At 39.9% G+C, this 23,288-nt stretch overlaps 1 protein-coding gene across 1 annotated transcript in view; it reads left to right on the top strand.

The window, feature by feature from the left end:
- The window catches only part of Pappa2 (pappalysin 2), a 300,191-nt gene that overhangs the window by 223,499 nt on the left and 53,404 nt on the right, over positions 1 to 23,288 (top strand). The window contains exons 17-20 of the mRNA XM_004626777.2: positions 773 to 986; positions 19,420 to 19,588; positions 20,802 to 20,937; positions 22,972 to 23,081. Of these exons, the coding sequence (XP_004626834.1) occupies positions 773 to 986; positions 19,420 to 19,588; positions 20,802 to 20,937; positions 22,972 to 23,081 (629 nt within the window). The remainder of the gene's footprint in view (positions 1 to 772; positions 987 to 19,419; positions 19,589 to 20,801; positions 20,938 to 22,971; positions 23,082 to 23,288) is intronic.

Below are 23,288 nucleotides of genomic sequence, written 5' to 3'. Positions count from 1 at the left end.
CCTTCCTTCCTTCCTTCCTTCCTTCCTTCCTTCCTTCCTTCCTTCCTTCCTTCCTTTCTTCCTTCCTTCCTTTCTTTCTTTTGTTGAGACACAGTCTTCCTATGCAGTTCAGGCTGGCCTTGAGCTTATCTGTGAGTTGGTCTCCAACTCACAATGATCCTTCTGCCTCAGCCTCCCAAGTGCTGGGATTATAGATGTGGGCCACCACACCCAGCCATTGAACCACAATTTCTTCATCTGCCCAATAAAGAATCTGTTTCATAAGGTTGTTTATGATTTTGAATTTACAAAAGTTAATACACAAAAATATTTCAGTGCCTGGCACATAATAACTATGACAAAAAAGTCATACATTATTATTTTTATTGCTGTCTGTGTTGTTACCACTGCTATATTTTTATGATTTGTGAGTAGGAAAGAAGGTATGGATTTAGTGAATTCTCCTTGTATTTTTATTTTATTTTATTTTTTGGTGATACCAGGGATCAAACTCAGGACCTTGCGCTTGCCAGGCAAGCAATATCTCCCTAGCCCGAATTCTCCTTTTAAAGCCAATTTATGTGACCTCTGTCCTACATGAGACTGCAATGGATGCTCTCTGGGTAATGAGATAAAAGATGAACATCTGATGTGAGATTTTTAAGAGACACAAAAGGACATTGTGGCTTTTTAGGAATTTTAATGCATTGTGGCTCTTGAAGATTTCCATGCCTCTCTCTGCTACTGTTACGCTGCCTTCTGAGAACCCTGTGCTTCTCTTTCTTGGAGCCAGGACTGAGCCCGTGGCTGACCTGCCTTGAAGACGGGATGTGGTCGCTTCCTGAAGTGTACTGCAAGGTGGAATGTGACGCTCCCCCCATCATTCCAAACGCCAAGCTACTCCTGCCTCACTGTGTCCAGGGCAGCCATGATGTTGGCACCACCTGCAAATACGAGTGCAGGCCAGGCTACTATGTGGTGGAGCGTACAGGGAGACAAGTCCGGAAGTAAGTGGCGGTGTGCTTGGTCTCCACTGTCTTACTGCCCTCAAACCTGGCTCCTCCTCCCTCACTTATAAATCCCAGATCATTCCTTGGGAAATGGCACGAAGATGTTTTAGGATACCCACTGCTCCTTGTATTTGGTTCTAATCTTTCTTCACCAGTACAGACATATTCTCCAGTCATGACAGGCAAGTAACTTTCCTTCTTATTCAAAGACAATCTTTCCTGTAGGAGATCTCACAATCTCACCGATATGATTTTTAAAAGAATTTTTACCCAGATTGTTATTTTCTTTGTAGCTGATTTACAGGAGCCACCAAGCACTGTACGTGTCACTTGACTCCATCTCTTTGTTATCACACCTTCATCTGTTCAACTTATAGTGGTGGCTTGGGCAAAAACTGCCTGGCATAGTCCATTGTCCTAACACTTACTACACAGATGTGTGGCGCTGGGACTGTTTCACCCTCTCTCTCAGTTTTCTCATCTGTTAAATGTGGATAATAATAATGATAATTACCTAAAAGGGCTGATCTAGGTACTAACTGAATCAACAGTGTGCTTATTTTTAAAATAGAAGACACAACACGGATTTTCTCGTATAATCTTTCTGCCTTTTCCTCCCTGAATTCATGGATGTGCAATCCCTGAGTCATAGCCAGAAATTCCTTCCTTCTGAAGATGTGAGAAATAAGAAAGACAAGTGTTTTGTACAGTATGGTATAATTTACAACCACAGGCTCTCGGGGTCTGCCTAGGACTCAAATACTGGTCCTCCTCTACCAGCTAACTAACCCCAGGCAAGTGATTGAGTCTTCTGTATCTTGGTCTCCTTTGTTTTTTTAAAATTAATTTTATTGAGAAACAAATAGCAATGAGACAGTTTCAAAACCAATTAATAGGACAGTGTCAATAATTAACACATTGCATATTGTTGTATTCGTAGTGGTTATTCATAGTACAAGATGCAGACATGATATCCTGTCCAAACACTATTAGTACAAATCTTTCTTATTGAATTAAGAGAAAGTAGCTGTATATCTATCCTAATTATTTTGTATATACAGATACAAAATGGTCCTTCATTTATACCCCTTGGTCTTCTTTGTAAATCAAGGTAAATGCCCCTTTGAGCAGAGGAGTGAGCTGAGGGTTGAATGAGAGAACAGACACCCAGTGCAATGTCTGCCTTGTTCCTAAAACTCAGTGCATACTGTTACAAAAGAAGAAAACCTTATGAACAAACAAGTTTTTCAAAAAAAAAAAAAAGAAATTCTGTATTTAGTAAGTAGTAGGTGTTCTTCCTAAACTTTAGCTCTATAGATACAGAAGAAAATTAAATCCATTTCTTAACTAGGATTAGTTCAAAGCCTGAGCATAGGTTTTCTGTTTTAAGATATTTTTAACTAGCAAAATCCAAGCCATGGGATTACCAGTGTTGCTGCAGATAGAACCTTTGCCTGTACACTAGACATCTCCAGGAGCCCAGAATAAAGTCAGGAATCTTATCCTTTGGCTCACACCCACCCTTGGTGTAGTTGATCCCAGCTCTGTTAACATGGAAATTATAGAGCCTCGGGCAAGCCAAGGCCTTTCCACCTTGGAAAAAAGCCCATGCTCAGACATGGGCAGAAAAGAACAAACTCGCTTCCTGCCATCTCAGCCAGAGGGAAGAGACAGAATGAGTAGACCATGAGTGAACGATGAAAAATTAGCAGCATGACACTCTTTCCTTTGGTGCACACTGTAAAGTTCAGTGAATGGTCAGTGTTTGGCAGTGGAGGAAACACTGCATGTTTTTTTCTAGAGGGTCTTGGTGTGATTTGCACAGGAGCCTGTCCGCCCACAGATGGTGAGCTCCCTGCACTCTTTCGGTGAGGATGTTGTGTAGCTCATCTGAAGGCCGCTGTTTCTCGCATCTTTCCCATCTTTTCTGGTCCACCTTTTCATGCACTAGCAGCCATTTTGGATATCTGAAGAGCTGAAAAGCGAATAGTTGAGGGAGACAGAAACTTATCAGGACATGAAAGAATTAAAGGTGGAAAGCCGCCTGTCAGTTCTCTGGGCCTAAGGCTGACCTTCTGAGTGGGAACAATGAGGTTTCCTTCCAGAACTCTGGGTTTTCTGCCCCAGCCTTGTAACTCTGCCCCAAGGCTGGGGCCCTCGAGAGCCATGCGTGGACCCAGCTTTGCTGGCTGAGAAACTGGATGCTTGCATCACAAAGTCGGCAACAGTTTTGGCTTAAACATTTACATTCGCAAGCACCGTGCTAAGGAGAGATTAAATTATTTACTGCCCTGTGTAAACTGATTAAATCTTAGTTTACACCTGTTTACATAGCAGGCGACGATTGGTAATCAGAAGTTTGCAAGGCCTGTGTAAATCACTGTCACTTGCCACTTGTGTTTATCCAGCGAAATATGTCAGCCTCGTTCTTCCCTGGAAAAAGCCCAGTGTTGTACAAATGGGGCCCTAAAATTCTTCTTAGGACATGCACACATGAAGAGAAGAAACAGAAAATCAGGCAGGGAAACCAACCCAGAGTGTACAGGCACATGCTAATGTATGCTGTCGTATGATGTGCATAGGGGGAAAAGCAAATACTTGATAGATCTGCAATTTGTGTGACTCTGAGCAATCTATTCGACATCCATGAGTATGAGGTTTTGTATCCATCATACAAAGGCTAGTAACTATTTGCATCCAACCATATTCTTTTGAGGCTGAAAGTTGGGTAATGTACCAAAAGCATTTTATAATTTCTATGTTCAACATATATACCTGCTAGGTATTACTGCTTGTTTATTTCTTTTTAAAAGAAGGAAGCAACTAACAAAATATCAGTCAAACGCATTCTCTTTCTGCTTCTTCCAAACTCCCTTGTAGGGTAAGTCCTAGACTTGACTTTCTCTGAGATCCCTATGCCAGCTTTGTCCCATTCCATCTATGAGTAGCAGGGAAGGCACATTTATCACATCCACACTCCTTACCAGGCTTTGGATCAGCAACAAGAAAGACCCAGGAATGAGACCTATGCAGGCATCTCAGACCTAGAGGCAAGTTCTGCTTTCACAGCATGGTGGGGTTTGCTTTCCTTTAAAGGCTTCTTTCTTGGTCCTGTTCCATCTTGTGCCAGCTTTCCTTCTTTCTCTCTGTCTCTGCTCAGTTTTTTCCCTAGCTTTTCCCTCTGCCAGTGCTTCTGTGCTGCTGTTCCTGTGTCCTCTTTTCTCCCTTGATTTATACATCCATCCAGGATGAAGCTTCTTTAGCCCATAGCTTTGATTACTGCTCACAGGCTGATGACTCCTAAACACAAACCTGAGATTGTGGACTTTTCCCTTAAGTGCTATGAAGCCCTAAGGCCACTTACACTTTTCTTATCTGCAGCTCAAGCTCCTAACTGTACAGAGATGTTCATTAAAAAAATTCCTTTTAGGTCTGGACATCTCTTTGCAGCAAAAAATAAAAACAACTTCAAAAGAACTCAAATTCAATTATTGTATTTTCCTACATAAAAATGAATGATGAGTCTTTCTTCAGCTACAGAGACAAAAGAGCTTAAGTCAAAATATTTTCAGGGTCTTGCATGATCTATATGGGCCTTGTTTATTTCTCAGGCCTTGACTCCACACCCTATTCCCTAAGGGAGTGTTTCTCCTCATTACATACCTGCTATAGCACAGGCTCTGAGGCCACAAAACAACTCTACTTTGTCATAGAAGCCATGGTGAATGTACCTTCACACAAGCTATTCCTTCTGCCCAGAGCATTTCTTTGATCTTTCTCTTGGCCAATTCTTATTCTTCTTAGCAAAGGCATGATTTTTCACTGAGGAAATCCCCTACCACCTCCCCAGACTGCAGAAAATGCAACTCCCTGTGCTTCCATTGTACAGGATAACATCATCTGCACCTCTGATCACCAATACTCTGATTTCTACCTATGTTATGCAACAGATCATATACTTTTGCTTAGCATTTTGTGTGCTATGGCAAATCTATTCACTGGCAGGTGCTCTAGACTTCCTGAATGGAAGAAAGGTGATAAAATACTGATATTAAAGTTCATGCTAAAACAATATGGTGAATAAAAGGAGATTTTCTCATTGCATGGTAGAGATCTTCAAGTATTTTAGAAAAGAATTAAAATTTTAAAATATTGGGGCATGTTTTTATTTTAATCATTTTCTGTACTGCCGAGAAAGAATGGTCAATGCTCCAAAGACAGTTTCAACTTTATTTATTCAACAGACATTTACACTTGATTAGCACAACTCTGTACAAGTTAGTGGTAATAGAAAAAAGATGGACATCTCAGCAAGCTCACAGAAACAGTGCTTCTCATATTTGGCTGTGTGTAGCATCACCCACGGTGATTTTAAAAGTCCTGCTATCCGAGTTATACCCCAAGCAATCACAGACAGTCTCTGACTTACCATTGCTCCACTTAAGTTTTTTTTTTTTTTAACTTTACTACAGTGCAAAAGCAGTTACATATTCAGCAGAGATGGGATTTCAAATTTTGAATTTTGTTTTTTTCCTGGACGAGCGCTGTATGTGTCCTCCCCACAGTACACTCATGGTATTGGCAGATTATGGTGTCCAGTAGGTTAGGTGTGCTACATGCACTTTCTGGCCTGCAATACTTTCAACTTTTGAAAGGGCCAACTAGGATGCAATCCAGTAAGTCAAGAGACATTTGACCCCAGTATTTCTGGTGGGGGCCTAGATTCCAGTATTTAAAAAGCTCCCCAAGTCTCTACAGTATGCATCCACGGGCAAAGGCTAGACCAGCGCAAACTTTGTCTTGTTTAAACACTATCAGTCTGAGATGTCCCTCTCCTAGTTAAAAATTAGAAAAGGGAACAGTAAGCTATCTCTTTTCAAAATTAGTGTATTAACCTTTGGCATGGTAGAGTTTTATGTGTCACTTTGAGAGTTATTTATTTTTGAGGGTACTAGAGAAAATGCGAGAAGTGTAACTTGAAAAAAGCTGCAAAGTTTCTAGTCTCAAGAATTCTTTTCTCTTCACACTGTCTGGGAAGCACACAATTTCCTAAGAAAATCCCTTCCCTTTCTCTTCTATGCAATTTACTTCCGCAAACACATCATCATTAATCATTTCTTTGTTTTTTCATTAACTTGACTTTGTAGGAAGCTAAAATAAATGTGTCTGACTTCCATTTTATCAAAAAGACCATATTATACTCTTGCTTATCTTTTACTTCCATGGCTGCTTTTTTCTCATTAGGTGTTATCTTTCTGTATGAAGGTTAGGCTAACCTCATTAGGGCCCACACGTAATTTAACTTGTACATTATTCCACTCTGCTGTTTACTTGGACAGTCTTTGTTTTTATAAGTCATTCATCAAGGCACCATGCCTAAGGTGCTAAAATAGCCACATCTTCTTGAAGGTAATGGGAAACAGCTCTCTTTTCTGAGGGTTGTCCATTGTACCTACTTTATCAAAGCATACAAATCTATTTGAGATCCAGAAGCACAGCCATGGATCAGGCTGCAACAAGTAGTCCTCATGTTCCAATTGCTTACTGCTGAGTAAGTGCACATGGACGAGTGCCGTCAGCATATATTGGGGAACGCAGTGTGTGTTGAATGCCTTGTCTGATCTGCCTTTAGGGAAAGCTGTCCAGTAGGTTAGGTGTGCTACATGCACTTTCTGGCCTGCAGTACTTTCAATTTTTGAAGGGCCAACGAGGATGCAATCCGGTAAGTCAAGAGACATTTGTACCCCAGTAGACTAGGGCCGGGTATTCAAACTTGACCTTTCTCTCCCAACACAGAAGGCTATCCATGTCTCACAGAGTAAAAAAGGCATAAAACGTGGGCTCTGTTCTGTTGCTTTCATGAAGGCAGTGATGGGGATGATGGTCTTTCACTCGATGCTATGCTTGCTAAGTATTTTGCCTATTTTTCATATTTGTCATCTATTTTTCATAACAATAATGAATTTTGAAGCACTTGCCTGGCAAGCACAGGGTCCTGAGCTCAATCCCTGTTACTGCAAAAAAATGCATTTTGGTTTTAATAAAATAATAGTACAGTATGTTGTGATATAGTAACATGACTTAAAGTGTTGTGATACATTTTTAGTATGTTCCCTGTTACACATGAGAAGACTCAGGCTTTTTCCACACTCAGCCTGTACATGGCAAAATTGGAATTGAAATAATTTTAACTTAGAGTCTATGATCTTAGCTAGTAGGGCTTTGGATTTTGTACACGTTGCTTCATTTCTCTGGGTATTTCATTCCACATTTGTAAAATAAGGTTTTGAGTGGTTTCTCTGGAAATTTGTATTTTCTTTTCTTTTTTTAATTTTTATTTAGTTATTTGATACAGGACCTCACCATGCAGCTCAGACTCATAGTGATCCTCTTGTCTCAGCATCCCCAGCACTGGGATTATAAGTGTGTGCCGCCACACCAGGTTCTGTGGCCAGCAGTGCACACTGAGGGTTCTGGGGCCAGCAATGCATGAGGTACAGGGGAAAACCCAGCACCTCACACTTGGAAGGAAGGCACTTAGACCTCCAAGCTATCTCCTCTACCTTATTTCTGTATCAACAGAATGCATAAGAAGAGATCGCTCTTCAGAATAACACCACCAAGACAAGTGATAGGTAGCAATTTACTAACACCAGGAAAAAAGCAGTGATTATTGTAAGCACAAATATGCTACAGACATGAACGTAGTAGTGATTGCTTAGGGTAATCGTAGGGCAATTCTTAGGGAACTCTTGGTCTAAATGAGCAAAGTGTTATTCTCTTCTTTGGACAGGGTTTGGCCATTTAGTCTTCATTCCCACCCAAGAGTACTGGATTGAACCCTCCCTTCAAGATAGAATATTAGGAAAATTTTCAGAGATTTATAAAATTGTGTTTAAATGAAGCACTTCTCTAAAATTTCTAATGGAGATAATTTAGCCAAAATGCTGAGAAAGGTTCCTTACCCCAAGATATATTTCCTGGTATAGTGGTTAATTATGCAGCCCTGGACTCAGTGGGATCTAAATGTGCATCTCAACTCTCTTATCTATTAATAGTTCTTCTGCTTGTGCTGAACATCATTATTCTTATTTACACAATAAATATAATATAGTGCTTATGTGTTCTTATGAGGGTTAAATGAGATGATATATACAAAGAACTGAACATGCTATCTGGTCATAACTTAATATGCTATTTATCAATATCATCTGGTTTCCAGTGAGTTAATGACACTTACAAGATATTGTTGTTGCCTGGAGCCCCCTTTTGATGTTAAGGAGAAACCTCTTTACCAAAGCATGCTATTGTTTCCAACCTATATGTGCCAAAAGAACAGCAGAGACAAGGAAGACTGAAATTGTCATTCAAGGTTGAGGGGTGGGGACACAGGTCTTCAGCTACCAGATGTGGAGAAGTGTATTTCTCCCCATATAAAAAAAAAAAAACACCCATCACATCAGGAAACTTATGAAGCTAATAAGCATCTATCTCTGCCCAGCTCAGTACTTGCATGCTTCTGGTTGGCCTACTCTCTACTCAGAGAATGATCCAAACAGGGCAGCAGCTTCAAGGGGACACAGAAAGCAAAAAGGAGGACCTGAAGGCGAAGGACATGGAAATGAAATAGTCAATACTGATGGACATACTTCGGAAATGAGTGTGTGCAAACAAAGTCAGGCTGCTCTGGAAAAACAAGAGCCAGGGCATGTCTTAAGGTTGTCACCTAGATTTTTTAAGCCCTTGATTTTCTTTTGAACAATAGCCAGAATCTTTGAAGTTTGACTGCCTTTATCCTACTAAACAAAGGAAAGAAAAGTCTCGGCTAATGAACTACAACTGTGTAGTCAGAGAAAACTAAAACTCCTTAAATATTCTGGATTTATAAGTTTAAGAAAAATCTCTAAAATGATCTACCTAATTTTAAGATCTGTGTCATGGCATTATATTAGAGAGAGAGAGAGAGAGAGAGAGAGAGAGAGAGAGAGAGAGTGTGTGTGAATAGGTGCTACACTCATATACACATATACACATGCTATGTTTAGTTTACCAAGTAAGGAAAATACTTTAATCTCTATGTACACTCCTACATCTGTAAGAAATAGCAATTTGTTTTCTTTCCATTAAGACTTTGTCTAGCTTTATAATTGGTGTTTATAGTAAATACATTTAAAGTTTATCCTTGGAATCCTCACTTCTCTTGCCATTGTAGGATAATGTGAGCTTTGAGTTAATTTACTACAGCTTCTTTTGGCTTCAAAGTGGATGAACCTTCTCCAAGCCTTGGCCTCTCAAATATACACCTGGGTACCGGCCAGCTCACTGCTGCAAACTTCGCAAGCTAGTGATTGGCACAGGGGACCTCACTTAAACACAGCATTTGCTGGACTCATAAATTTCTCTGTGACCTTCAATTCCAAGTTAGGGAGCATCTTACTGTAAAACTCTGGTTCACACTGACTATTCATCAGGAAAATGTTAAATTTCATTTAAAAACTTAATTGTAAAATATAAAACAATGGGGATTTCTTTCTTTCCTTCTTTATATTCCCTTTTTCTATTCCCACCTATGTCTCAGGGTCTGCTAACCCTTTCTTCAGCCAACCAGGTGAACAGTTGGGTGGTGACCTTGCTTTGGTCTCTGACAGTGGCCTCTGGCCAGGCCAAGCTGATTCATGAGCTGTTTCCTAAGAGGTTCTGGGTCATACAGAAACATGGAGATTTTAAATGGAGCATGGATAGTGAGTAGAATGTTAGTTTCACACCCATCATACTTACAGAGATAGGGCAGAGCAGTGTGCTTGAATAGATCTTTCGATCATCTGTGCTAGCCAATAGCTTCTTTTTGTTGAGTATGTGTCAGTCACTGAGTTATGTGCACATGTACATGCTTTAAATACACTAACTTGTAGGAATTAATAATGCTGTGAAAAGTGGATGATTATATCAGTTTTTCGTGGGCTGCATTTCTGGCATAGTCTTTTGGTCCATCTGCTTATGTTTCCTCTCAGACCCTCTGCAGTACCTACTTCCAGGTCAGAAGGATGCAGGACAGCCACTAAAAATCTGCTGAAGGCTGCTGTGACTTCTGGCTCTTCCTCATCAGTTAAGGAAAGCTCACCAGGAGAGGCTCATCCACTCTTTTCCTCCCTGGGTACAGTGGAGGATGTGAAGTCAGGAGGACAGGGGACTCCCCTGAGCCATTCCGGGTCCCTAGCTCTGCCACAGCTGTCTAGAAGCACAGGTCTTTCTGGTCCACGCAAATATCCTTGCTTTTTCACCACAAAACAGTGACAGATGACAGAGACTCCTAAAAATGAAAGAATCTGCTTTATGAAAATGATTTTCTACAGTCTATTGCCCTTTTAGTAAGACCATTGTCCCAGTAGACCCCCTCCATCTCTCCTGAGTTGAGAGACAGAAGAGGCATATGAACTTCTTTCTATTGATCTCTGGCCCAGATGGAGACCCTCAGCAACCCTCACACTTCTGGATTCTCCAGCGCACTTTTCCTCTTACCTGACACCCCTTGTCCTTCTTTCCCAAAGGGACCATTTCCAAGTGTCCTTTCCTAATTTCCTCTACATCCCCAGGCAGGGTTAGTGACTCTGGCTTCAGTCTCCTGTAGATTAGTGTTTTGTCACTGCTACAGCATTTATATTTGCTCCTACTACTGCAGCACAGAACGTAGCAAGTAGGCAAATAGGAAATAGAAGAAGTGCAAAAATGGACAAACAGTTAAAAGGTGGAAGAGGGTAAAGGCTGCTGGCCCCTCTCTTTCAGGTTCAGTTTATTTCTGCCTTTCAGTGGAATCCCCAGTTGCTCAAACACACATTGTTAGGCATTAGTATTAGGATTCTGAAGAATAATTATAGCTACTCTTGGATATGTTTAGACTAAGTTGTCTGCACCAGAAAAACCTTAGATTGTTTTTAGTTTGTCCCTCATGAATAATAACGAAGAAAAGAGCTGAAAACAGAACTACTAGTAATTGAGTAGAAGCATATCTATCTGAAATTTTATCCTCAAACTCACCCTGTGTGATAGGGAACATTACTTATTGTCTGCTTAGCAAATGACACAACCATCTACTGCACAAACTGGATACTTAGACAACATCATTGGTTCCACCCCTTCTGTCAATCTCACCTTTCCCCCAGCTCTATCTGAATGTATCCATTAGTTCAGCAAGTCCTGTCAGTGTCACATCCCAAATATTTCTGGAATTTGCCCCATCTCCACAGCCACAGATGTTAGTCTGAGATGCATCAGAACCTGTGTGTGTTCCATAGGAAAGACTGTTGGCTTGATGAAGAATAAAGCAGACACTTTAGGAAGCAGAAAAGCAAGGGCTGTAGAACTTGATGTGGGAAAGTTTGAGAAGACAATCATAGTGGAGTCTGGAAAAGAAGCCTAAGTTGAAGGCTAAGTGCTAAGAGCTAAGGGGCAGGGTGTTGCCAAATCTGTCAATCTGGAGACCTAAGACCAAGCAGCAGAAAGCCTAACAATAGGTGTGAGGAAGGGATGTAGAAGACCAGGACACAATCCATGCTTCTAGGAGTAGTACATTGTTCATCCTGACAGAGAAGCTGCCTTTTACATGAAAAAAGAGCTTTCTAAGTGGATGTTTTAAGTGAGAGAAGGGAAAACCAAAGTCCAGATTTCTAAATTACATGGTCCTGTGGGTAGTGTTTCTCTCCTTGTGGAAAGGGCTAGGGCAGAGCCTTGGGAGGGTTGGTATTAGAACAAACAGAATAACAGTGCTGGACTGTGAACTAGTCAGGTCTGAAGTATGCTCACTGCCTTCTTATGGTATGAGCTTGAGGAATCAGGCCTGTAATTTGTTAAAAGGAAAACTGGCATAGACTTTAGAAGTGTTCATGGTTCTTTCACTTTGGGGTGGGGTCGAGGACTATGTCTTTTTCAGTGGTCTAGATCAGTACTTCTCAAAATTTAACATGCATGGGTATTACCTGGAGAACTTGGCTGTAGGTTCTGACTTAGGTGATACTGGGGTGTATCCTGAGATTTACTCCTAAGCTGGGATGTATCCTAAGATTTACTCCTGGATGATTTCTATACTGCTGTTTCCATGCTGCAATGAATAGTAAGGGACCAGACCACATTATAAATAAAGATACTGTCTAATTAAATTTCGGACACTGAATGTGGAAGGCAAAACACTTAACCAATTATCACTTTAGTATCTTAATTTGCATATAAAATATTGCAATCGTTTCTTACATAGTCTTTTTAGTGTGGGGTAACTGCACGAATGCACTAAGTAAGGGAAGGTAATTTATCTACAAATACATTTCTAGGGATACTAAAGCTTCCATAGTATGACATAGACACTGGCATTAGAATCACTATGGTACATTGATTAGTTTGACAACCCTGGGAAAGTCATTTTAATTTTCTGAGCATCATTTACCTCATCTAGAACATAAACAGCCACACTCTTGAAATTAAAATTTACTGACATCTATTATATATCAGGCATTGTACTCAGTAATAAGGATACCATAGTAAATAAGGTCACCAAGCTTATGTTTCAGTACAAAAAAACTGGCAATAAACAAGTAAAACCAATAAACAAAATAATTACAGAGTATACATTCCATGAAAGGAACAAAGATTCTTGGATTAAGAAAAATTCGAGGGGTAAAATAAGGATGTTTTGAGTTGCTAAAAATTCTTCTTAGGAAGAAAGGAAGGAAGCCAGTCTGCCGAAGAGCAGAAAGAAAAGCTTGGCCAATAGAGAACGAAACCCAAGGCCTGCAGCAGGAAGGATATGGAGACGGACTTGGAGCTTCAAGTCCAGAGTAGTTGGTATGCACTGAAGTCAGCAAACACAGCATTGGAGGAGGCCGTAGGAAGTGGGTAATATTGTTCAGGGTCTCATAGGCTAATAGGAAAACTTTTGATTTGATTTTTCTTGTAACCAGAAGCAATTAGAATGTGCAACATGAGAAGTACCACACATTAATTAATCAATTAATTATTTTTTGTGAAAATGTTCTTTAACTGGCCCTCGCTGATTATATAGGAAGTGACCCAGAAGAGCAGTGGTGTGTCCAATTGGAAAGGAAGAGAAGCATCTCATAGTAACATCTGTGGCTATGGAAATGGGGCAATTCTAGAAATATTTAGGATGTGACACCGATAGGACTTGCTGAAGTAATGGATACATTCAGATAGAGGCTGGGGGAAAGGTGAGATTGACAGAAGGAGTGGAATCAATGATGTTGTCTAAATATCCAGTTTGTGCAGTAGATGGTTGTGTCATTTGCTAAGCAGACAGTAAGTAATGTTCCCTATCACACAGGGTTAGTTTGAGGATAAAATTTCAGATAGATATGCTTCTACTCAATTACTAGTAGTTCTGTTATCAGCCCTTTTCTTTGTTATTATTCACAAGGGACAGCCCATTAGAGACACCAGATGCCCTTGATTGGCAAAGACAGGTTCATTCTCTTGGACTCAACAAATCATATTTTTATTTTCTCCAATGGAATATAAATATCACTTTTGAAAACTCTTCCATGGTGATAGAAGGACGGGGTAGGCTCATGTGGGCCTCCAGCAGCATCAATCAAACTTGCAGCCAAGTTCTGATTACAAGTTCTTCATTTCTGGCAGTGATGTAAGAAGCAGAAAAAGCACAGATGGATTTTCAGCTCTAGGTGGATAGCACAAGTTTTAGAAATTGGAAAAAGCACCTTCTCACTTGGAAATTGTGGCGATTTGTCTGGAGAAGTCAGAGGGAAGATAAGTACAAACCCTGCCCTAGCCTCAGTTCTTCATGATGCTATTTACAGAATAAGAAAGAAATCAGAGAGCAAGATTACCAACAACAATTCTAACCAGAAGGCTAGCACTCAGCAAAGCTCAAACAAGCCAGAAAAGGTTTGTTAATTAAATGGTCTTACACTCTAATTATCTCTACTAGTATAGGAAAGAACAGGGATCTTCATAGTTTACCACTGTGACTTCATGTGAAAACTACTGAAAAGTTTAAATATACAGAGTCCTAGGCAAATTCCAGGAGATTTGGTTCTATAGGCTTTGCAATCTAGAATTCTGAAATATCCCTATATGATTCTTTTTTAAAAATATATTTTATTTTATTTTATTTTGAAGAGTAAAATAAAAAGTGAAGACATACAGCAGATACAAAGACAGAAACGGTAACATACAACAATACATATGTTACAGATTTTCCAAACAAGAATAGCAAATTAGCAGTGGTTGTCCTATGTACTTCTGATAGGATTGAGCTATGAATTTAATTTGGAAATGATTGGTGTAATTGTTGAGGTGTTTTATGTAAACCTTGAAATCTGTTTTTGCTTTTGACAAAGATTTGTTTGCTGTTTAAGTTTGGGAAATTCAGATGACTTGATTATTAATATTAATTACCTGACTGTAAAATGAGATACTGTAGCTTTTCTCCCTCTTCTGAGGTGAAGAACATGATGTGACAGATTTCAAAACTGGTAACCAAAAAGATTTTGGACATTTCACTTGGTAGGCACTTGTCTGTGTGCATCCGTCTCCTACCCAGTACTCTCATTCTTCAAGATGCAAAGCCCTTCGTCCCATGATTTCAGAGTCTCTCACCTCTTGATTTACACATGTTATATGAAGGAGTTGGACAATAAACCCATTTTTCACTAATGATCTCAAAGGAGTCTGTGGTAGTTCCCAACATCACCACCCCAGAAGGAAACACAGAGGCAGCCCTGGAGATGAAAACCTTGACATTCTTGTATCTTTGTTAGTCTAAGTTTCCATAGCAGAATGCTATGGACTAGGTGGCTTCAACAGCAAGCATTTGTTTTTCACATATATGAAGGCCGAAAGTCTGGCATATCCCTCATCTGTGAACACTTCATGCTTTGCAGCCAACCATCTTTTTCAGGTATTTCCATGAGGCAAATTGCAGAGAGCAGGCTCTACATCTGTTCTTCCAAAGGACATTAATCACATGATGAAGGCTCTACCTTTTGGGCTTGATTACCTCCCAGTGGCTCAGCCTCCTCCCATGTCACATGGTGGCTTAAGACTGCAAGATGATGAGTTGGGCAGAGTGTGTCTGCATGGGGTTTGGGGTCATTCAATCTGTAACACTAAGTAGCTGAAACTTAAGCAGGGTGAGTGGCATGACTTAGCCTCCAGTCCCCTCTGGTAGCCTTACAAGGAAATTAAATGTCCTGGAACTGGGAATAATGTAGGATACTATGATTTCGTAACATAATCACAGTGTCTTTGAAAAAAACATGGAAAGAATGAGCCCCCTACATCCAAGTGCCAAGCTCCATACTACAGATCTCAATACTTGCACAACCAGGTTAGATAAGTGTGGACATCAAGCAGATGGAGACATTGCTCACTACTAAGCAATGAGGAAGGAAGAACCAGTTGGGTGCTTTGGAAAAAGTCTGAGGACAGGACTTAAAGAACATTATTTAATGGAGAGGGTTGCAGAAGTAAAAGGCCCTTGGAGAGATGGCTATACAGGACCATTTTCTCTGCAAGGGAAAATAAACTGCAAAGAAGGTGGGTACATGAGGTTGTAAGGGGCACAGGAATCCTTCCTAAAGGAAAGTGGACCTCCTAGGGCATCAACACTCTTCCAGCATCTGCTCACTGTGGCCAGGAGCCTGCTCCCGGGTCCAAGGACCCAATGTAAACTGTACCACTTCTCTAGCTCCCCCACAGCAGTCTCCCTCCCTATGTTATTGGTGGTTTTCAGGACAGGCCTGTCACGTTGCCTGGGTACCACCCAAAATACCCAAACTCCCTCTTCCTCATCCAAGTTAGATCTGTCTACCCTTACCCCTGAGGTTATTAAACTGGCAAGGAAATATATGAAACCAGCATTCTTGAACAGTTCCTCACTCTGGGCAAGGAAAAGGAGGACTATTTCCATGGTTGAAGTGTTCCAACCAATTCAGAGAAAAATACCACATGAAGTAAAAATATTATCATGCTGGCCAAGCAAGGGTTTTCCTTTATAGCCATGCTGACACGCAAGGTTTTTACAGCTCTGCTTCTTCCCTGGGGTCAGTGGTATTGCCTGCTCTTTCGAGTTGGGGGATATTGATTCAGCAGAGGTAGGGGAGCGATTGCATTTGGGGGAGGTGGTAGAAAGGAGAGAGTCCCTGGGAGAATTTAAACTCTGTAGTGAGAAGGTAGAGTAACATACCCAGTACAGGACGGGGACAAAAGGGAGCCTCATTACAGTAAAATTCACCGAATATAGATTTGAGAAGACACTTTCTAATGGCATGTTCTTTGAGAGAAAGAAGACATATAAGAAAGTACAGGGGGCCAGGGAGATGGCTCAGTGGAATAAGCGCTTCCCTGGCAAGTGCAAGGGCCTGAGTTCAATCCCTGGTTCCACCAAAAAAAAAAAAGCACACATAGTGGGCTACCTCATGTAAAATTCAAGAACAAGCAGAGCTGATCTTCACCATGAAAGTGTGTATTGCAGAGTCCTGTATGTTGGAGGATTAGGCAGATTTGAGTGGGAAGAAACACAAGGGGAAATTCTAAAGGAATGAAAATATTCTATAAAGTCTAGACTTGAGGAAAGATTACCTAGCTATTACATGTAAAAATTCCTCAAGCTGCATAATAATATTGCTATAATTTAAATATATAATTTATTGCTCAGTTCCAACATTTTTAGATAATTTTTTGCCACATTTATAGATGTAGCATCAGGACCAAGGGTATCTGGTGTGTTCAGTGGGAGATACTGATAATAAACAGCGAGCTACAGAACAGAGCAGGAAAAGGCCTGCTCTTCCATAGCGAGGGCATAGCTGCCTATGGCTGGACACTGGAGCTTTGAACAAGATTTATATTCCTTTCAGGTCCCATTTCCTTTGTTAAACTAGAGACAACAGTATGGTAGGTATTTGTTGTTTGCGAGGGTTAAATAAATAACATGCATAGATATAATCCCAAATATCTGAAAGATAGTTTAAAATGCTATTTATGACAGATAATAGATATGTTTTCACATAAACCATAATCCTAAATGATCTAAGCCATAAATCATATTTCTATCCTAAAATATTTTTGAAAATAAAAGTATGGCCCATCAACTGCGGAACAGATAAAAATGATGTGGCATTTTTATATAATGAAGTATTACTCAGCTATAAAACCAATAAACTCCAGGCTTTCATAGGTAAATGGATGCAACTAGAGAGCATACTCATAAGTGAAATAAATCAGACCCACATGTGTGTGTATCATACTGTCTCCCTACTGTAAGGATCTGAAAGAGCAAATAAAATCCGAGTGGTACAATGTACAATAGATACCATGACAGGGAAAGAAACTGTTCAAAGCAAATTCCAAAACAACTGGGATAAGGAAAAGGAGAAAAGAGCTAAGAAAAGGAAAAAATATATATGTATATACACAGGATAGCTTGGATAATTGTACTGCTGATTCTGTTGGTCTATTGAAAGGAGCAATTAATAATTTTTTCTCCTTTTAAGTTCTTTGTAACTTTTGGGGACCAATTTTGCATGCTTATGTCTGTTAATTTGAACAACTAATTTGAAGATAACAAGATCCAATAGAACAACCATTGTTGAATTCCTATTATTTTATGTGGTGAAATTCTGTATCACTTTCAATGTTTTTTTTAACTGTTTATTATTTTTAAAAATTAAAAATAATAAAACATTCTGCTTGTTTCCAATTAGATATTATGAAGATAAGTTAAACTATTAAAATATTGTTATAATTGCTTGAAGTAAAATCATTCTGGGATGTGAGATCTTAGCAAAAGAGCCTCACATTTCTGAGTGCATTCACCAGGATCCAGTCTGTGTCACAGCACTCCCTGCAGTCAGCCTGATGCTGTTCAAGTCCACAGATCTTTACTTATGCCTAATAAAAGTGAGACATTGTTTAATATCTGAGGATATAAAACAAGAATAAGTCACAGTCTGTCTTCTGGAAACTTCCAATCTACTGGGAAAGGTGGATATGGACACATTTATGTGACAATGTGGTGAGTGTAGTCTAAGATTAGAGCACTGGACAGACACATGACAGCCATTTGTACAGCTGTCAAATGTTATAAGTACCGTGCGCAATTGCACCACCAGAGTGCCACAGCTGTCAAATGGGCACATTGAAATTTAACAAGGGCATCATGATACTAGACATGCCGGTGGAAATCCACCATGTGATTGAGACAGCCAATGGCCAATGGTTATACTTTAGAGTCACAGTTTTTTTGTAGCTAGGAGTGTTCTGAGTCAAAAATAGATATGTTAAAACCGCAAAACTGGAAGTCCCCTACAGACTGCAGTAAGTCAGAAGGGGGAATGGATGGAATTTGCGGTAACAAAATGCCTAATTGTTTTACCTCCTACTCACCTCCAGCTCGCTTTTCTGGTTGGAGGTCATGTCTGTGCTTGGGAGGGGCAATTCTTCCTGGACAATAATAGGGCATAATCTTCTCTGTGAATCTGATGTAAGGTATGAAGGTATGCAAGGTATCTGGTGTAAGGTATTTTTTCCAGGGAAAAATGGATTTACAAACAAAACAGTTGTAGCAATTTTGAAGAGGTTAGTTCCCATTTCAAGGTTAGGTTGAGTCTGTTTTAAACAATCCTCATGCTATTACACTTTCTCTTCTCTTCAAAACAACAAGAAATATTAACAACTTTATTAATTGTATCACCATATCAACACTGATGATCTTTGAATCACACTGATTGGCCCCCTGAGTGTGTGTGTGAGTTTCTGTATTCCACAATGCCAGCATTTGCAGTGTTCTTAGTTGTGAAATTTCTGCAATATATGAACCTCAGAGAAAACCTAGCTCTAAGAAATTTAGATGCTTCACTATTTATCAAACTCCCTGAGAGTAATACATCAAATAATTAAGCATACAGTACCTACCACCACTGCCAAGAAATGAGCATTACCACCTTTGTATTTTTACTTTGAGATGATGATGATGATCATTATTATTATTATTATTATTTTTAATGTATTTGGAACAGGGCCTGCAGGATCTACCGGGTCTCACTACATAGATGAGACTCATAGTGATTCTCCTGTTTTCAGCCTCCAAAGCACTGGGCTTACCGATGCGCACCACAACTCCCAGTCTCAATTGCCATCTCAGCTTGCCTTGGGGGTGGGGCCAGCATGGCACATACCCAGGATTGAACCCCAGCTGCTGTGCTCTGCCTACGCAGGCACTTTAGTCTGCTGAGCTATCTGGCCAGCCCTACTTTGAGATTAAACTGGGGTGCTCATGCAACCACCTAACAAGAACCATTTGTTCCTCCCATTTGCTAATAGTTGTTGTGTATTGCTGAAGAGCTAGTCTTCTTCCATGACCTTCTTGAAGTCTAATGTGAAATTTTGCTTTATGTTTCATCAGTAAGTTCCTGAAGATACAGTGCCTAGAAGATGGAACATGGGAGCAAGGCAACTGTATGCCAGTACAGTGTGAACCTCCTCCTCCTGTGTTTGAAGGAATGTATGAGTGTACCAATGGCTTCAATCTGGACAGCCGGTGTGTGCTTAACTGTAACCAGGAAAGTGAAAAGGTAAGAAAGACTCTTTGATCCTTGTTTGGGATTAGGCTGTATTCTGCTCTTGATTGTCATGTCAAGAATCTTGAGTCAAAATTATTGAAAGAACCCCACCAGGAAGGGCCTTACTAAGTTAGTATTCTAGGTAGATACCTGGCTACATGACAAATAATTCTGGAATCCTGATGGTGTGTGTGTGTGTGTGTGTGTGTGTGTGTGTGTGTGTGTGTGTGTGTAAAAACACAAATTCCTCAGCAAAGCTCAAAGTGCTGGTTGACTGTTATTTTCCCTAGCATTTTAGGGTAGGAGGTCTCCAGTGAAAAGTGTAGTCTTAAGTGGCTGGGTGACTAAAATAAATTTTGTTTCGGAATCTTTTCATGCACCACGTATACATGACACAGGAAGTCAAAAAGACTTCCTAGCCAACAGTCAATGACCTTGACTTCTCTTTTGCCACGTGTCTTTCTGTTAGTGCCCAGCATTCAAAGCTAAGCACTGCAAAGCAGATATGAAAAGATTATGTCATGAGGCCCTGAGAAAGTCAAACATTTATGCTTCCAATGATTGATTTAAAAAGTCAGGGACTTGCCCAGATGAAGAGAGAAGTATCTGTATTTCTAAAATGTCCTTTTCTTAGAATTTGTCAGGTCTAGTTTGTATTCTAAGTAGATTATACTTTGTGATTATTATAGGAATAAAGATAAATGTTACACGATCAGCACCCATGTGGAGAAAGGGATAGAACAAAAGCAACTATTATATGTTAATTCTATTACAAAGTCAAAAATATACCTTTGAGGAAAATGCAAAATGGATTCCACAGAATAATCTTGAAGAAAACTCAAATATTTTCACCAAGCATTGTCTTTATGATAGTATGCATGAGTCAATGTAAAACAATACCATCTGGGGAAATTTTCCAAAAATAACTCAGATGACATGGGTTATGATCAATAGCTCTTCATATCTAAAAGGAAGAACATTGTTGATAAATTTCATCAATAGCAAAATTATTCATGAAATACTTTTACATGGAAATAGGATGGAAATGTCTTAGTTTGCCTCTTTTAGTTTTAGTTTTTGTTATTTGCAACACAACTAATTAATTGTAATAGACCTCAAATTCTAGAGTTGAAGTATGTCACCACTTAATTTTATACCACTTTTTCTTCATTTTTATGAAATTAGCAAAACAATAATGGGATCTTCTTTACTCTTGATATTCTAGCTTCCCATTGTCTGCACTAAAGAAGGACAGTGGACTCCAGAATTCCGATTGTGTGAGAACCTTCAAGGAGAATGCTCCCCGCCACCCTCAGAACTGAATCTCCTGGAGTACAAGTGTGAACAGGGATATGGGATTGGTAAGGAAAGAAAGGGATGTCAGTGTCTGTTCCCGAGCCATCATTTCATTGGTCCTGGGGGGATCTCGAATCTATTGCACTATTTTCTTTGGAAAGTAAATGGAAAAGCAAATTAATTCTTAGCCTCTTCAATAAAAATAAAATTCATAATAATTTCTTTCTTTCTTTCTTTCATTCGTTGGTTCATTCATTCTTTTTTTTCTTTCTTTCTTACACAGTGTCATACTTAGTTCAGGCTAGCTTTGAACACATTATATGCTGAAACACTCATCATTTGAATATTAGATATTTTAAATATGTGTGACCTTAAACACTTATGTTGGCCTTGAACTTGAGGAGATCCTTCTGCCACAGCCCCCTAAGTTCTGGCATGTGCCACCATGCCCAGATTGCTCTTTATTTTTGTGGTCAGCTCATCACACCCTGGGGGCAGGACTGACATGACATGTAGTGCCAGGTATTGAACCACAGTCCCTGTGCCTTGGCTAAGCTTGCCTAAACAGGCACTCTAGACCCTGGAGCTATTTCACTGGCCCCTCAAATTTGTTCTTTTCAGTCTTCACTCATGTACAAAGTTGGTTTGGCTGCTTGAGCTATCTGCTAATGTTTTAGCCAATCTGCAGCAGGTCTGAGAATGGATGGATATAGAGCTGTATTCTTAGTTCCAAAAGGAAAGGAGAGTATACACAGCCCCCATAACTTATGTGGAGTATCCCCCACTCTCCAGAGTTCCTAAGAGGGATGATTTGAGATTGCCCTTACTTGTACTCTCTCCAGAGGACTAGGCTCCAGGCCCAAAGAGAAACTTCTAACTAAGGTAACTACAATGGAAGGTCTTTGTAGCCAGAATTGATCTACAGTGATGTTGACATTTCCCTGGCTGCTTCAAAACATAGAACAAAGTTGTGTTTAGTGTATCCTGTGAGATTGCTCCTGAATTCTAAGTTGCATGGACAAGGAGTAATTTATATAGCCTGTTAATCTATATAATACTATTGAGCATAAGTCCAGTTTATTAATATGCCCATTCACTTCTCTAAGGGTCCTTTACCATCTTCAGGGTATCCTTGCACTGGGCAGTCTTGCAGTCAGGCCTGGAGGAACAGGGAGCTTGACGTGTCTTTTGAGTGGTATTTCATAAATCGATTCCTATCCTCAAAGCCTCTGATTTCTACATTAAAATATCCTAGACTCAAGTACTTAGAGTCCTAAAGGCTGATGTAATATTTTAGTATTATAAAAGTTACTGAAAAACAATGGAACATAATGAGAGCTGAAAGGAAACTTGGAGATCATTAGATCTACAGATAAAGAAACAAAGGACCCTGAAAATACGTTTGCCTTGTGTAGAACTTTAAAAGATGCTTGGATCTCCTGTCAAGAAAACAGCAGGATTTGCCTTCTAGGGACCAACAAATGGTCCAAATCTCTGCTTCTGATTTTTGGTTGTTTCCTCCTTTAATCACACAGGTTTCCTGGCTGCCCATGTAATGATAGTTAGTGTAGCAACTGACAGAATATCCCTGGAGTAATTTCATAATTTCTGGGCTATTTTTCTTCAGCTAGTCAAATTTTTAGGTAGGAGTTGCTGCAGTTATAAGCTTCCAGGAGACCACACAAGCAGGGATGACATTAGATGTACTTAAAATCCATCAGCCAATAAGGATAGAGCTTGGCCAGTTAGCAAACTGGAAGAGAGTCTAGGAAGTCTGTTGGGCCAAAAATCAATCTCTGAATTATTGGTTCACCCAGAGACTTAAAAATCCCAGAGAAAAAGAATACAAGACCAGGCAGAGGAGGAGACACTTGGGGCCATGGGAACTAGCTTGTGAGAGAGGCTCTTTACCAACTAGTGTAGAAATCCCTTTAAGAGTGCACATTATATTTGTCTCAGGCCCCTCTCCAACTATCTTAATGTGATGAACCACAATGTAAAGAGCAATTGCTCTTGAAATACCAAACCTTTTGATTGTAAGATGAAAAAGATTGCAAACTGAGAAGCTCAATTTCTGCTTTGAATTTGTGTTTATTCAGGTGCCATGTGTTCTCCATCATGCATAATCCCCCCGAATGATCCCGTCCTGTTGCCAGAGAACGTCACTGCTGACAAACTGGAGTACTGGATGGAACCTGTCAAAGTCCAGGTGAGGGAAGGGACATTTTTTTATCCACCCAAGATGTAAGGTTGGTAAGCAACTGACAGAGCATTCTCTAGAGTAATTTCAGAGGCTTTAAAAGCAACCACATGGATCATCCCTAAATACCGGATGAAATATCAAGTAGTGAAAGAAGGAAATTGGGAAAAATTAAATGATCCACATCTAAATGAAACTTTAGAAGATAAAACATTG

This window comes from Octodon degus, unplaced genomic scaffold, assembly GCF_000260255.1.
Source record: "Octodon degus isolate 3935 unplaced genomic scaffold, OctDeg1.0 scaffold00017, whole genome shotgun sequence".
Lineage (NCBI taxonomy): Eukaryota > Metazoa > Chordata > Mammalia > Rodentia > Octodontidae > Octodon > Octodon degus.
The sequence above is the reverse complement of the archived record's forward strand: the minus strand, read 5'-3'. Positions and strand labels throughout refer to the sequence as shown.